The following is a 14,337-nucleotide window of genomic DNA, read 5'->3' on the forward strand; positions in this document are numbered from 1 at the left end:
ATTAAACCTAATGAAAATTGTGTTCTTGATTGATAAACAGATCGAGAAGCGTTCCCGGAATGATTGATGCGTTAGAATGACCTTGGGATTCCCCAAAAATCACCTTGGTTCGTCAAAAAACTGCTGGAATTCATCTGGATGTAAAAGTCATAAGTTAAGGTATTTTTCGGGCCTTAAATAGCTGCCAAAAATATCTGTACCGACCTACGGCCGCGCCGCGGCTAAATTTGTCGCGCCGCGGAAAATAACTTGAACTAGGACTTTCTTAAATCCTCTCCTGAGAATGAAACTAGGCAAACTACGCGTTGCGGACCCATTTGTCGCGCCGCGGCCTATAACTGATTCTGGACCCTTCTTTAAACCCCTTTCTGATATCGAAATATTTAGATTACCACGCCGCGGCCAAGGTCTCCGCGCCGCGGCCTTCAACGTGTGCTGATTCTATCCTTCCCTTGCACTTTTACAACACTTATAATAACTTAGAACCAAAATACCCGATATGTACTTAACGTTTTCAACCCCGGAGCATCAATAATAATAATCGATTAACAAATGCCTCAAAAACTCCATAAAACGCCACTCTTCAACAATAAACTCTTCAAACTCGGAAGTTCCCAATATCATCATTATAACCGCCAAATCGTATCCGAACGGACTAAAATGTGATCGATATCGCTAAGGAAAACGTGTATAAAATATGTAATATCAAACCACCCCACACTAGAGTTTTCCTTGTCCTCAAGCAATAAAACTCGAAAATAATCTTCTATCGTATAATATCAACGTAACCTAGATCTACAGCTCGAAAACATCTTATCACTGCGTCCAGATCTCGATAAACACCTCAACTTCCTACAGAAATCATCGGACGTGTTAGAAATCGTGAAAGCGGAGTCAGATCACATGTTATTGAATGTCAATTCAACGTGTATTCTCGCTGATCAGGTATCTGGTAAGGTTCGAGAACTCGATTTAGCTCAATCTCGTGTTAATGATACTTTACAGCGTATTGATGCGATTGTTGAGAGGTCTAATTGTATTGATGGTGTACAAAAGGCTTTAGAGACTGAAGACTTTGAAAAATCAATCTGCAAAAAAAAAAAAAAATCAATCTGCATAAAAAAAAGTCAATCTGCACAAAAAAACTGAATAAAATCAGTCAATCTGCACACAAAAAAAGCCAATCTGCACAAAAAAAAGTCAATCTGCAAAAATAAAAAAATTTGAACAAAAAAAGTAAATCTGCCACACAAAAAAGTCAATCTTGCAGATTGATTTTTTTCTGTGCAGATTAACTTTTTTTTTTGTGCAGATTGACTTTTTTTTGCAGTATTTTTTGTGCATATTGAATTTTTTGTGTGTGCAGATTGACTGTTTTTTTCAGTTTTTTTTGCAGATTGACTCTTTTTTTTTGTGCAGATTGACTTTTTTGTGCAGATTGACTTTTTTGTGTGCAGATTGACTTTTTTTTTGTGCAGATTGACTGTTTTTTTCAATGTTTTTTTGTGCAGATTGACTTTTTTTATGCAGATTGATTTTTTTTTTTACAGATTGATTTTTTTTGTGCAGATTGACTGTTTTTTTTCAGTTTTTTTTTTGCAGATTGATTTTTTTTTGCAGATTGACTTTTTTTTGTGGAGATTGACTTTTTTGTGTACAGATTGACTGTTTTTTTCAGTTTTTTTTATTTGTGCAGATTGATTTTTTTTCAATCTATGAGTTCTATGGGTTCTCTACATACTCTAGTTCACTATGGATCATTTCACTATATTTATATCTAATAATATTTACGAAGTACCGTATATGCTTTTCAAAAATTAAATCATTCTAATTACTCCTTTTTCAACAAATACTCACATTCATATCGATCTCCCCCCCCCCCCCCCCCCAAATCTGCAATCTGCGATATTTCAGTGAAACAAGGGATTCCTGATTTCTGATCTAAAATATCCGGCGAAGCAAAGACCTCAACTAACGCAACAGCCGACAATGACGTCATCTCCGTCGGTGATCGAAGATGAAGAATTATTCAGCAACACTTCATCCATCAAATTCGGTACACCAGAAGCCTTAGAACACGTTCAAACCCTAACCGACGTCGGAGCAATGACATGTCTTCTTCACGAATGCATTGCGTATCAACGTAACCTAGATCTACAACTCGAAAACATCTTATCTCTCTGCCCAGATCTGGATAAGCACCTCAATTCCCTACAGAAATCATCGGACGTATTAGAAATAGTGAAAGCGAAATCAGATCACATGTTATCTAATGTCAATTCAACGTGTATTCTCGCTGATCAGGTATCTGGTAAGGTTCGAGAACTCGATTTAGCTCAATCTCATGTTAATGATACTTTATAGCGTATTGATGCGATTGTTGAAAGGTCTAATTGTATTGAGGGTGTACAAAAGACTTTAGAGAGTGAAGACTTTGAATCTGCTGCTAATTATGTTAAAACATTTTTCGAAATCGATGGGATATATAAGGATTCTGGTTCTGATCAGAGAGAGATGTTGTTTAGTGCTAAGAAACAATTGGAATCGATTGTTAGACGGAGGTTATCGGCTGCTGTGGATCAGCGAGATCATGCTACGGTTTTAAGGTTTATTAAACTTTATTCGCCGCTAGCTTTAGAGGAAGAAGGATTGCAGGCGTATGTTAGTTATCTAAAGAATGAATAAAATAATTAAATGAGCATTGAAATTGATGCTGAATGACACCTATTTTTTTTTCCTCGGGCACTTTCACCGTGTCAGAAAATATTGAAAATAAACACCAAACGATACACTCTGCTGTTATATTCAGGTAAAGGTTCAAAAAAAAAAAAAAAACTTCAAAAAACTTTGTAGCAAAATAACCTGCTAGTAGTCTAAGAGTATTAATTAATTTATTTATGATTACTTCGTATAATTTATAATGTTTTTTAATATTTATTTGCTTTTCATAAAAGAAAAATCATTTTAATTACTCATTTTCCAACAAATACGTGCACATTCATATCGATCTCCCCCCAATCTGCAACATTTCCGTGGAAAAAGGGATTCCAGATTTATGAATGACAATCTCCGGCGAGGCAAAGACCTCAACTAACGTCAACAGCTGACAATGACGTCATCACCGTCGGCGATTGAAGATGAAGAATCATTCAGCAACACTTCATCTATCAAATTCGGTACACCAGAAGCCTCAGAACACGTTCAAACCCTAACAGACGTCGGAGCAATGACACGTCTTCTTCATGAATGCATTGCGTATCAACAAAGCCTAGATCTACAGCTCGAAAACATCTTATCTCTCCGCCCAGATCTGGATAAGCACCTCAATTCCCTACAGAAATCATCGGACGTATTAGAAATTGTGAAAGCGGAATCAGATCACATGTTATCGAATGTCAATTCAACGTGTATTCTCGTTAATCAGGTATCTGGTAAGGTTCGAGAACTCGATTTAGCTCAATCTCGTGTTAATGATACTTTACAGCGTATTGATGCGATTGTTGAGAGGTCTAATTGTATTGATGGTGTACAAAAGGCTTTAAAGAGTGAAGACTTTGAAAAATCAATCTGCAAAAAAAAAAGTCAATCTGCATAAAAAAAAGTTATTCTGCACAAAAAAAAAGACTGAAAAAACAGTCAATCTGCACAAAAAAAAGACAATCTGCACAAAAAAAATTGAAAAAAAAGTCAATCTGCACACAAAAAAAGTCAATCTTCCAGATTGATTTTTTTTCTGTGCAGATTGACTTATTTTGCAGTTTTTTTTGTGCAGATTGAATTTTTTTTTGCAGATTGACTGTTTTTTTCAGTTTTTTTTTTTTTGCAGATTGACTTTTTTTGTGCAGAATGACTTTTTTGTGTGCAGATTGACTTTTTTTTTCAATTTTTTTTGCAGATTGACTTTTTTGTGTTTGCAGATTGACTGTTTTTTTCAGTTTTTTTTGTGCAGATTGACTTTTTTTATGCAGAAAGATTTTTTTTTGCAGATTGATTTTTTTGTGTGCAGATTGACTGTTTTTTTCAGTTTTTTTTGCAGATTGACTTTTTTTTGTGGAGATTGACTTTTTTTTGTGTACAGATTGACTGTTTTTTTCATTTTTTTTTTGCAGATTGATTTTTTTTTTCAATCTATGAGTTCTATGGATTCTCTACATAGTCTAATTCTCTATGGATCATTTCACTATATTTATATCTAATAATATTTACGAAGTACCGTATATGCTTTTCAAAAATTAAATCATTCTAATTACTCCTTTTTCAACAAATACTCACATTCATATCGATCTCCCCCCTCCCTCCCCTCTCAAATCTGCAATCTGCGATATTTCTGTGAAACAAGGGATTCCTGATTTCTGATCTAAAATATCCGGCGAAGCAAAGACCTCAACTAACGTAACAGCCGACAATGACGTCATCTTCGTCGGTGATCGAAGATGAAGAATTATTCAGCAACACTTCATCCATCAAATTCGGTACAGCATAAGCCTTAGAACACGTTCAAACCCTAACCGACGTCGGAGCAATGACACGTCCTCTTCACGAATGCATTGCGTATCAACGTAACCTAGATCTACAGCTCGAAAACATCTTATCTCTCCGCCCAGATCTTGATAAGCACCTCAATTCCCTACAGAAATCATCGGACGTATTAGAAATAGTGAAAGCGGAATCAGATCACATGTTATCGAATGTCAATTCAACGTGTTAAGGTTCGAGAACTCGATTTAGCTCAATCTCGTGTTAATGATACTTTATAGCGTATTGATGCGATTGTTGAAAGGTCTAATTGTATTGATGGTGTACAAAAGGCTTTAGAGAGTGAAGACTTTGAATCTGCTGCTAATTATGTTAAAACATTTCTCGAAATCGATGGGATATATAAGGATTCAGGTTCTGATCAGAGAGAGATGTTGTTTAGTGCTAAGAAACAACTGGACTCGATTGTTAGACGGAGGTTATCGGCTGCTGTGGATCAGCGAGATCATGCTATGGTTTTAAAGTTTATTAAACTTTATTCGCCGCTAGCTTTAGAGGAAGAAGGATTGCAGGCGTATGTTAGTTATCTAAAGAAAGTGATATCGGTTAGATCTAAAGTTGAGTATGAGCAATTGGTGGAGCTCATGGAGCAGAATCGAAACTCAGTTAATTTTGTTGCTTGTTTGACTAACTTGTTTAAGGATATTGTGATGGCAATTGAATAGAATGTAGAGATATTGAGCAGTTTGTGTGGAGAAGATGGGATTGTGTATACAATTTGTGAGCTTCAAGAGGAGTGTAACTATAGGGGTTCAACGATCTTGAAAAAGTATGTGATGCCCCGTACAAAACCATCGTGTACGAATCATCAACTACATGATCATTACAAGGTTAAGTACTATATGCCGTAATAAAAGAAGTTGCATTCACGATAAAAAGATGACGTCATAACCGACGTCAATTGTTTTACACCAATAGTATGTTTCTACGAATAGCAAGCATGAATAAATGTATGTGACCCTTAGGTCGTTACAAAACATAGTTTCAAATGTATTAAAGTTTGAATGCAAGATAAACAGTTCATGCGGTGATAACACTAGAGCAGCGGGTGTCTACGGCAAGACTAGCACGACAGCGGAAGCAATAACCTTAAGCACCTGAGAAAAACATGCTTAAAAACATCAACACAAAGGTTGGTGAGCTATATTTTAAGTGTAACAGTAATGTAAGGTAGGCCACGAGATTTCAGTGCTACAAAGAGCGTTTCAAAACAGTATGATAAAGTATATGTTAACCGTGGGCACTTGGTAACTAACTTAACGTTTATACCCCCTGAAAGTACACTTGGCAAGTGCGTATGTTTACGAAGTATTAAACACTCGTTAAATGCTAGCGCTACTAGCCCGAGTGGGGATGTCAAACCCTATGGATCCATATCTAAGATTCGCGTTCACGGTTCAAAAACCAATGATTAAACGTTACCGAGCTAAAGGAAATGTTTATGCCGTTGTATAACCCACACATATATAAGTTTAAGTACTCGTGCCTAGTATGTAAAACATAAAATCCGCATGTATTCTCAGTTCCCAAAATAAGTTAAAGTAAAAAGGGAATGCTATAACTCACAATGATAAAGTAGCGGTAAAGTCGAGTCGGGAAAAGTGTGCAAGTAATCGGTCCGAAAGGTCCAACGAGTCCTCAACCTAAGTCAAATAGTACTAAGTTAGTAAATCATCCGAATAGGTTTAAAAGTATGTAAATAAGGTCTTAATGGTCATCATCATTCATCATCAAACAAAAGGCGTAAAGTAAGTTTCGTTTATGAAAGTAGTTTAAAACAAAGGCTGATTCAGTCAGTCACCACGGCCTCTACCCTTACTGAATTAAGGTGAGACCAGTGGCCATGGCTCCGTATATGAGTCCTTTAAGTGTGGTAAAATTTACAGAAGCAAACTCGTCTTCGTTTGACCGTGGCAACGGTCTAAGTGCGAGTAGGTCAGAAATTTCTGCACAACGTTAAAAGGACATAGTGACGATCGGAGGGCCATAAATCCTAAACCGTAACTCGGATTAAGACGAGTCCTATATGAAAAGTTATCTACTCAAACAGAGCTATTTGAAAATCAAGGTTACAGTAGCCCAGGTGTACTGGTCTGTTACAGAAACCAGAAAACAGTAGGTAGAAGGTAGAAAGCAGAAAAATAATGGGTTCCGGTGAGTTTGGTGCTTGATGTTCATCATGGTTCTCATCCTTGATGCCTATAGCTTCAAGTGTACAACTCATTGATGTGTTTACATAATCTTTACCATGGTTTAACCATCATAACCCAAGTGTAAGTCTAAGACATGAAGCACAACTCACTTAAGAGTTGTATGAAGTTTGATGAACCAAAGTTACATCAAAGTCTTAGATCTAACACATACATGAACTTTAAAACTAATAATAAGTTACAAACTTGAAAGTGAACTTATGAAATCAAGATCTTAAGTTGTAGAACATTGTTCTTAGTTTGATCTTGAAGATCCAAGACTCAAAAGTCTAGATCTAACATAAGTGTACAAAGTTATAATTAAAAAGTTTCATTTATATGTTCTTGAACTTTTAAAGTTAACTTTTAGTTCAAGATTAATGAGATCAAGACTAACTTGTAGTACTTGACCATTTAACTAACAAACATGAAATTAATGTGCATGATATAAAGAGATAAACTAAATAAATAAGTAAAAGGTTCATGGTTGTTCATACTTTTAAAGATTCAACCTAAGTTTGATCTTTAAGTAAAGTAAACTTTAAGTTTACTTCAAGAACTACAAGTATGATTTCAACACATGAACTTACAATCCTTTAAGAAAGTATATGTAGAACATAACTAGTAAGTTTATGTTCTTGTTGTTCTTGTTATAACAAGATAAAATGAAGAATCAAACTAGAAAGTTTGGTTCTTGGAAACTAGTAAGTAAAGTAAATAACAAATACATGTAACTAAATAATAATCAAGAACAAGTAGCAAACAACAAATGATAATGATGATTAAGAGTGATTAGTATTCAGTTTTTACAAGAAATGAAGAAGAGAAAAAGAGTCCAAGTTACTTACAACAACTAGAGAGAAAAGAGAGAATGTTTGAGAGAAATTACAAGTATTTTGTGTGTGTGTTTTTGAGAGAGTATACAAGGAATGAAGTAATGCAAAAATGAAAACAAAAACACTCCTTGTAGCCATCCCAACCGACGGTCAGCAGCTCAAAGAGGGGAAAGGGAAGTGTTCACAAGGTAATTGCAAGTAAAGCCTTCAAAAGTTGGATAAAAGATGGGTTTACATGGGGATTAAGAGCTAACAAGATTCCAATTGCTTTAACTAACTAGTTACATGTTCTAAATAATACTTACAAGGAAGAGTGGGCTATTTAGTCCACTTAAAAGGTAGGGTGGGCTTATAAGCCCAATATCAAGAGTCCATTACACTAATAAAGCCCAAGTTCAATTAATTAACAAGTAAATCCAATTAAAGCCCAAGTAACTAACTAATCACCATAGTTAATTAAAATGATTAATAAAATCAATCATGAATGTAAATAATACTCTAAAAATATTATTCGTGTAAGTCTCGGGTGTCACAAAGACGTTTCGGGCAATTAAAGTCAAGTACGGGCAATCATGGCAACATGTAAATGTAATAACATACATTTGTTTAATCACACGTATTAATAATAATAATTATTAATAAATTAACGTTGGAAAATCCAGGGTCGTTACAAAGTATGTGGAGTTTCGTAAGTTGTCAAAATTAACATCCGAGATCAATTCGTATAAGAGTGATTTAATTTCTGGTAGGGAAGAAGAAGGGACAGACCCGAGAGAAACCGAGTTGATTCTTGAAGAAATATTGTCACTTACGCAGCTTGGTGAGGATTATACTGAGTATATGGTTTCAAAGATAAAGGGGTTAAGGGGAATCGATCCAGAAATAACTCCCCGAGCCACTAAAACCTTTAGGAGTGGGAATTTTAGCCAAGTTGTTCAAGACATTACTAGTTATTATGTGATATTGGAGGGATTCTTCATGGTTGAAAATGTCAGGAAGGCAATTAAGATTGATGAACATGTGCCGAACAGTCTTACAACCTCAATGGTTGATGATGTGTTTTATGTTCTACAGAGTTGCTGTCGTAGGTCGATATCCACATCCAACATTAATTCAGTTATTGCATCTTTGAGTAGTGCTGTAAGTTTGCTTGGTGGCGAGTATAATGATGCTTTGTTGAATAAAATGAGGGAGCTAAACCTTGGTGGGAAGTTGTTTTTGGGTGGTGTTGGAGTACAGAAGACAGGAACTGATATTGCTACTGCCTTGAACAATATGGATGTTAGCAGTGAGTATGCCTTGAAACTACGACATGAGATTGAAGAGCAATGTGCTAATGTGAGTATTCATCATCCAAAACTATATGCTCACCCCCTCTTTTCATGTTTATACTAATACTAATAATGCACTAGAATTTCCCCTTTTCACGTCCCAAAACAGGACTTTGTGAAAGTAGAACTTTTGGTTTGGAACTGAGTGATTGAAATTTTAGTGTATAAAGTAGTAAATAGGCCCTAAGTTGGTCCATAGTCTTAGTCTCTTAGAGCACATCTGTCGTATATGTACTATGTTCTAATGTAGTATTGATGCTGAGAATGTACACCATTAGAGATAATCCTTCTCATAATAAAGTAAATTAAAAAATATCAGAATTAGAACTTTTTATATGTGAACCAATGGATGAACTTAACATAGTACACACTTAGGTTGGTCCCGACACTAAGCTAGCTAGTGCATCACTGTTTACATTATCAATTATTCACACTTAAGTGTCCATCTACCAATCACTTTACTGAGTATAGTAGTTATGTGGAACTTGTTCCCGGTGCACTTCCTTTCATTATGCCATTAGTAAGAGCTGACACTACTAAATTTTGATGTTGAATCTTCGCGATGTTCTAATTATCATCATGCTTAAGTTACATGTTCTTCACTTCAACTTGAAAGTGACTAATAAGTAATACAGTGTTATCTCATTCAGCTTCATGCATAGTTAATAGATTGATATCTGTTTATTCTCATCATCTGTCAAAATGTACCTATCTAGCTTCATGCTTGCCTGAAGAATGACAAAATTACCTAATCAGCTTTGCCCGTCGGTCTGTGGATGTCTTCCAATGTCTGAATCATTCGTTCACTTTGCCCGTCGGTCTGTGGATGGTAAGCAGTACTCATGTCAAGAAGAGTTCCCATGGCTTCTTGTAAAGAACGCCAAAATCTAGAAGCAAAACGGGGATCGCGATCTGAGATGATCGATAAAGGTACACCATGACGAGATACAACCTCTTTGATGTACAGTTAAGCACCATTGTATCAATTTCCTTCATCGCTAGGAAGTGTGCAGATTTGGTAAGGCGGTCAAAAATAACCCAAATGGTATCGTATCCGCCAACCGTCTTTGGTAGCTTGGTAATGAAATCCATTGTGATCCTTTCCCACTTCTATTGTGGGATTTCCGGCTGTTGAAGTAAACCAGAAGGTCTCTGATGCTCGGATTTAACCTTCGAGCAAGTCAAACACTTACCAACATAAGTCGCAACGTCCTTCTTAAGATTCGGCCACCAATTCTGTTCTTTTAGATCGTGGTACATTTTGCCCGCTCCAGGATGAATCGAATATCTCGATTTGTGTGCTTCATCAAGTATAAGGTTCCGTAGATCTCCATAACGAGGTACCCAAATTCTTCCGGCATAACATCGGAGTCTAGACTCCCTAACCTCGAATCGAGAGACAAGTATGTTCAAATGTTCGTAAGATATATTCTCCTCCTTGAGAGCCTCATGTTGGGCTACTCGGATCTGACTGTTGAGGTTCGAATCGATGGAGATGTTCAGAGCCCTAACACGAAGAGGTGCCGCCCTCTCCTTTCGGCTCAAAGCGTCAGCTACAACATTGGCCTTGCCAGGGTGATAACGGAGTTCACAATCGTAGTCGTTGAGCATCTCGATCCATCGACGCTGTCTCATATTCAGTTGCTTCTGATCGAAGATGTGCTGGAGACTCTTGTGATCAGTGAAGATAGTGCTCTTAGTTCCATACAAATAGTGTCTGCACAATTTGAGTGCAAAGACAACGGCTCCAAGTTCAAGATTATGAGTAGTGTAGTTCCGCTCGTGTATCTTCAATTGGTAGGAGGCATAGGTAATAACTTTTGATCGTTGCATCAGTACACAACCAAAACCACTACTCGATGCATCACAATAAACAACAAAGTCATCACTGCCCTCATGAAGTGATAGGATAGGTGCGGTGGTTAACTTCTTCTTCAAAGTTTGGAATGCTGATTCGTGTGTGGGTTCCCAAATGAACTTCTTACCCTTGTGAGTCAGCGCGGTCAAAGGACGCGCAATCAGAGAAAATCCTTCGATAAACCTCTGGTAATAACCGGCGAGACCTAGAAATTGGCGAATATGAGTCGGAGTAGTGGGGGTCTCCCACTTGCTGATGGCTTCAATCTTGGCGGGGTCAACTTTGATACCCTGGTCTCTCACAACGACCCAGAAATTGAACTTCCTTCAACCAAAATTCACACTTGGAGAATTTGGCGTAAAGTTGCTCTTGTCTCAAGAGTTCAAGTACTAATTGGAGGTGTTGCTCATGTTCTTCTTCGCTCTTAGAGTAGATGAGGATATCATCTATGAAGACGATAACAAACTTATCCAAGTACGGCTTGCAGACACGATTCATGAGGTCCATGAACACGGCAGGTGCATTTGTCAAACCGAATGGCATCACGAGAAACTCATAATGACCATAACGGGTCCTGAATGCAGTTTTCATCACGTCACTTTCCTTCAACCTCAACTGGTGATAACCGGATCGTAAATCGATCTTTGAGTAGACACTCGATCCTTGTAGTTGATCAAAAAGATCATCAATTCGTGGAAGAGGATACCGATTCTTGATAGTCAATTTGTTGAGCTCACGGTAGTCGATACACATACGGAAGGATCCATCCTTCTTCTTCACAAACAACACAAGTGCACCCCAAGGCGAGAAACTTGGTTAGATAAACCCTCGGTCTAGTAGTTCTTATAGTTGGCTTTGTAATTCTTGCATCTCGGAAGGTGCGAGTCTATAAGGTGCGCGAGCTACAGGTGCAGCTCCTGGCACTAAATCAATCTGAAACTCTACGGCTCTCGGCAGCGGTAATCCAGGAAATTCCTCAGGGAAAACATCAGAAAATTCGTTCAAAATTCGAACGTCGTTCACGCCTTTCACCTCAGTTTCTACTATTTTAACATGCGCTAGGACAACAAGACGTCCCTTCTTCATAATCTTTTGTGCTTTCACGCAACTAATGAGGTTCAACTTCGAGGTACATCTCTCTCCATAGATAACCAGTGGTTCATCGTCTCCTTGCGGTATACGAAGAGCTTTATCTCCACAGATAATATCGGCCCTTATCTTGCTCAACCAATCCATACCGACGATCACGTCAAAACTTCCCAATTTGATAGGTATCAAATCAATTTCGAAATCTGCACCAGCTATGTTGATAATAGCTCCTCGACTAATGTGGTTAACTTTTTCAAGTTTACCGTTGGCAACCTCGACAAGCATACTGAAATGTCCCGTTCTTATTGATTAAAAACGTTCCATATTAATTGATTTCGTTGCGAGGTTTTGACCTCTATATGAGACGTTTTTCAAAGACTGCATTCATTTTAAAACAAACCATAACCTTTATTTCATCAATAAAGGTTTAAAAAGCTTTACGTAGATTATCAAATAATGATAATCTAAAATATCCTGTTTACACACGACCATTACATAATGGTTTACAATACAAATATGTTACAACAAAATAAGTTTCTTGAATGCAGTTTTTACACAATATCATACAAGCATGGACTCCAAATCTCGTCCTTATTTAAGTATGCTACAGCGAAAGCTCTTAATAATCACCTGAGAATAAACATGCTTAAAACGTCAACAAAAATGTTGGTGAGTTATAGGTTTAACCTATATATATCAAATCGTAACAATAGACCACAAGATTTCATATTTCAATACACATCCCATACATAGAGATAAAAATCATTCATATGGTGAACACCTGGTAACCGACATTAACAAGATGCATATATATAAGAATATCCCCATCATTCCGGGACACCCTTCGGATATGATATAAATTTCGAAGTGCTAAAGCATCCGGTACTTTGGACGGGGTTTGTTAGGCCCAATAGATCTATCTTTAGGATTCGCGTCAATTAGGGTGTCTGTTCCCTAATTCTTAGATTACCAGACTTAATAAAAAGGGGCATATTCAATTTCGATAATTCAACCATAGAATGTAGTTTCACGTACTTGTGTCTATTTTGTAAATCATTTATAAAACCTGCATGTATTCTCATCCCAAAAATATTAGATTTTAAAAGTGGGACTATAACTCACTTTCACAGATTTTTACTTCATCGGGAAGTAAGACTTGGCCACTGGTTGATTCACGAACCTATAACAATATATACATATATATCAAAGTATGTTCAAAATATATTTACAACACTTTTAATATATTTTGATGTTTTAAGTTTATTAAGTCAGCTGTCCTCGTTAGTAACCTACAACTAGTTGTCCACAGTTAGATGTACAGAAATAAATCGATAAATATTATCTTGAATCAATCCACGACCCAGTGTATACGTATCTCAGTATTGATCACAACTCAAACTATATATATTTTGGAATCAACCTCAACCCTGTATAGCTAACTCCAACATTCACATATAGAGTGTCTATGGTTGTTCCGAAATATATATAGATGTGTCGACATGATAGGTCGAAACATTGTATACGTGTCTATGGTATCTCAAGATTACATAATATACAATACAAGTTGATTAAGTTATGGTTGGAATAGATTTGTTACCAATTTTCACGTAGCTAAAATGAGAAAAATTATCCAATCTTGTTTTACCCATAACTTCTTCATTTTAAATCCGTTTTGAGTGAATCAAATTGCTATGGTTTCATATTGAACTCTATTTTATGAATCTAAACAGAAAAAGTATAGGTTTATAGTCGGAAAAATAAGTTACAAGTCATTTTTGTAAAGGTAGTCATTTCAGTCGAAAGAACGACGTCTAGATGACCATTTTAGAAAACATACTTCCACTTTGAGTTTAACCATAATTTTTGGATATAGTTTCATGTTCATAATAAAAATAATTTTCTCAGAATAACAACTTTTAAATCAAAGTTTATCATAGTTTTTAATTAACTAACCCAAAACAGCCCGCGGTGTTACTACGACGGCGTAAATCCGGTTTTACGGTGTTTTTCGTGTTTCCAGGTTTTAAATCATTAAGTTAGAATATCATATAGATATAGAACATGTGTTTAGTTGATTTTAAAAGTCAAGTTAGAAGGATTAACTTTTGTTTGCGAACAAGTTTAGAATTAACTAAACTATGTTCTAGTGATTACAAGTTTAAACCTTCGAATAAGATAGCTTTATATGTATAAATCGAATGATGTTATGAACATCATTACTACCTTAAGTTCCTTGGATAAACCTACTGGAAAAGAGAAAAATGGATCTAGCTTCAACGGATCCTTGGATGGCTCGAAGTTCTTGAAGCAGAATCATGACACGAAAACAAGTTCAAGTAAGATCATCACTTGAAATAAGATTGTTATAGTTATAGAAATTGAACCAAAGTTTGAATATGATTATTACGTTGTATTAGAATGATAACCTACTGTAAGAAACAAAGATTTCTTGAGGTTGGATGATCACCTTACAAGATTGGAAGTGAGCTAGCAAACTT

The 14,337-nt window shown here is 36.3% G+C and overlaps 1 protein-coding gene and 1 pseudogene across 1 annotated transcript; both read left to right on the forward strand.

Annotated features, from left to right (window-relative positions):
* The first annotated feature begins 1,989 nt into the window (after positions 1 to 1,989).
* LOC139900074 (conserved oligomeric Golgi complex subunit 4-like) lies at positions 1,990 to 2,685 on the forward strand. Its single transcript, XM_071882879.1, has 2 exons — positions 1,990 to 2,304; positions 2,365 to 2,685. Exons 1-2 carry the CDS (start codon positions 1,990 to 1,992, stop codon positions 2,683 to 2,685), a joined length of 636 nt encoding a protein of 211 aa, XP_071738980.1.
* A 424-nt stretch (positions 2,686 to 3,109) lies between these two features.
* The window catches only part of LOC139896292 (conserved oligomeric Golgi complex subunit 4-like), a 53,873-nt pseudogene continuing 42,645 nt past the window's right edge, over positions 3,110 to 14,337 (forward strand).

The sequence above is a fragment of the Rutidosis leptorrhynchoides genome, chromosome 3, assembly GCF_046630445.1.
Source record: "Rutidosis leptorrhynchoides isolate AG116_Rl617_1_P2 chromosome 3, CSIRO_AGI_Rlap_v1, whole genome shotgun sequence".
In the NCBI taxonomy this organism is placed as follows: Eukaryota; Viridiplantae; Streptophyta; class Magnoliopsida; order Asterales; family Asteraceae; genus Rutidosis; species Rutidosis leptorrhynchoides.

Excerpts from the sequence above, each read along its gene's own strand:
- LOC139900074 (XM_071882879.1), top strand. The coding sequence starts at position 1,990 with ATGACGTCATCTCCGTCGGTGATCGAAGATGAAGAATTATTCAGCAAC. Across the intron at positions 2,305-2,364 it reads CGTGTATTCTCGCTGATCAG|CGTATTGATGCGATTGTTGA; the intron begins GTATCTGGTAAG and ends GATACTTTATAG.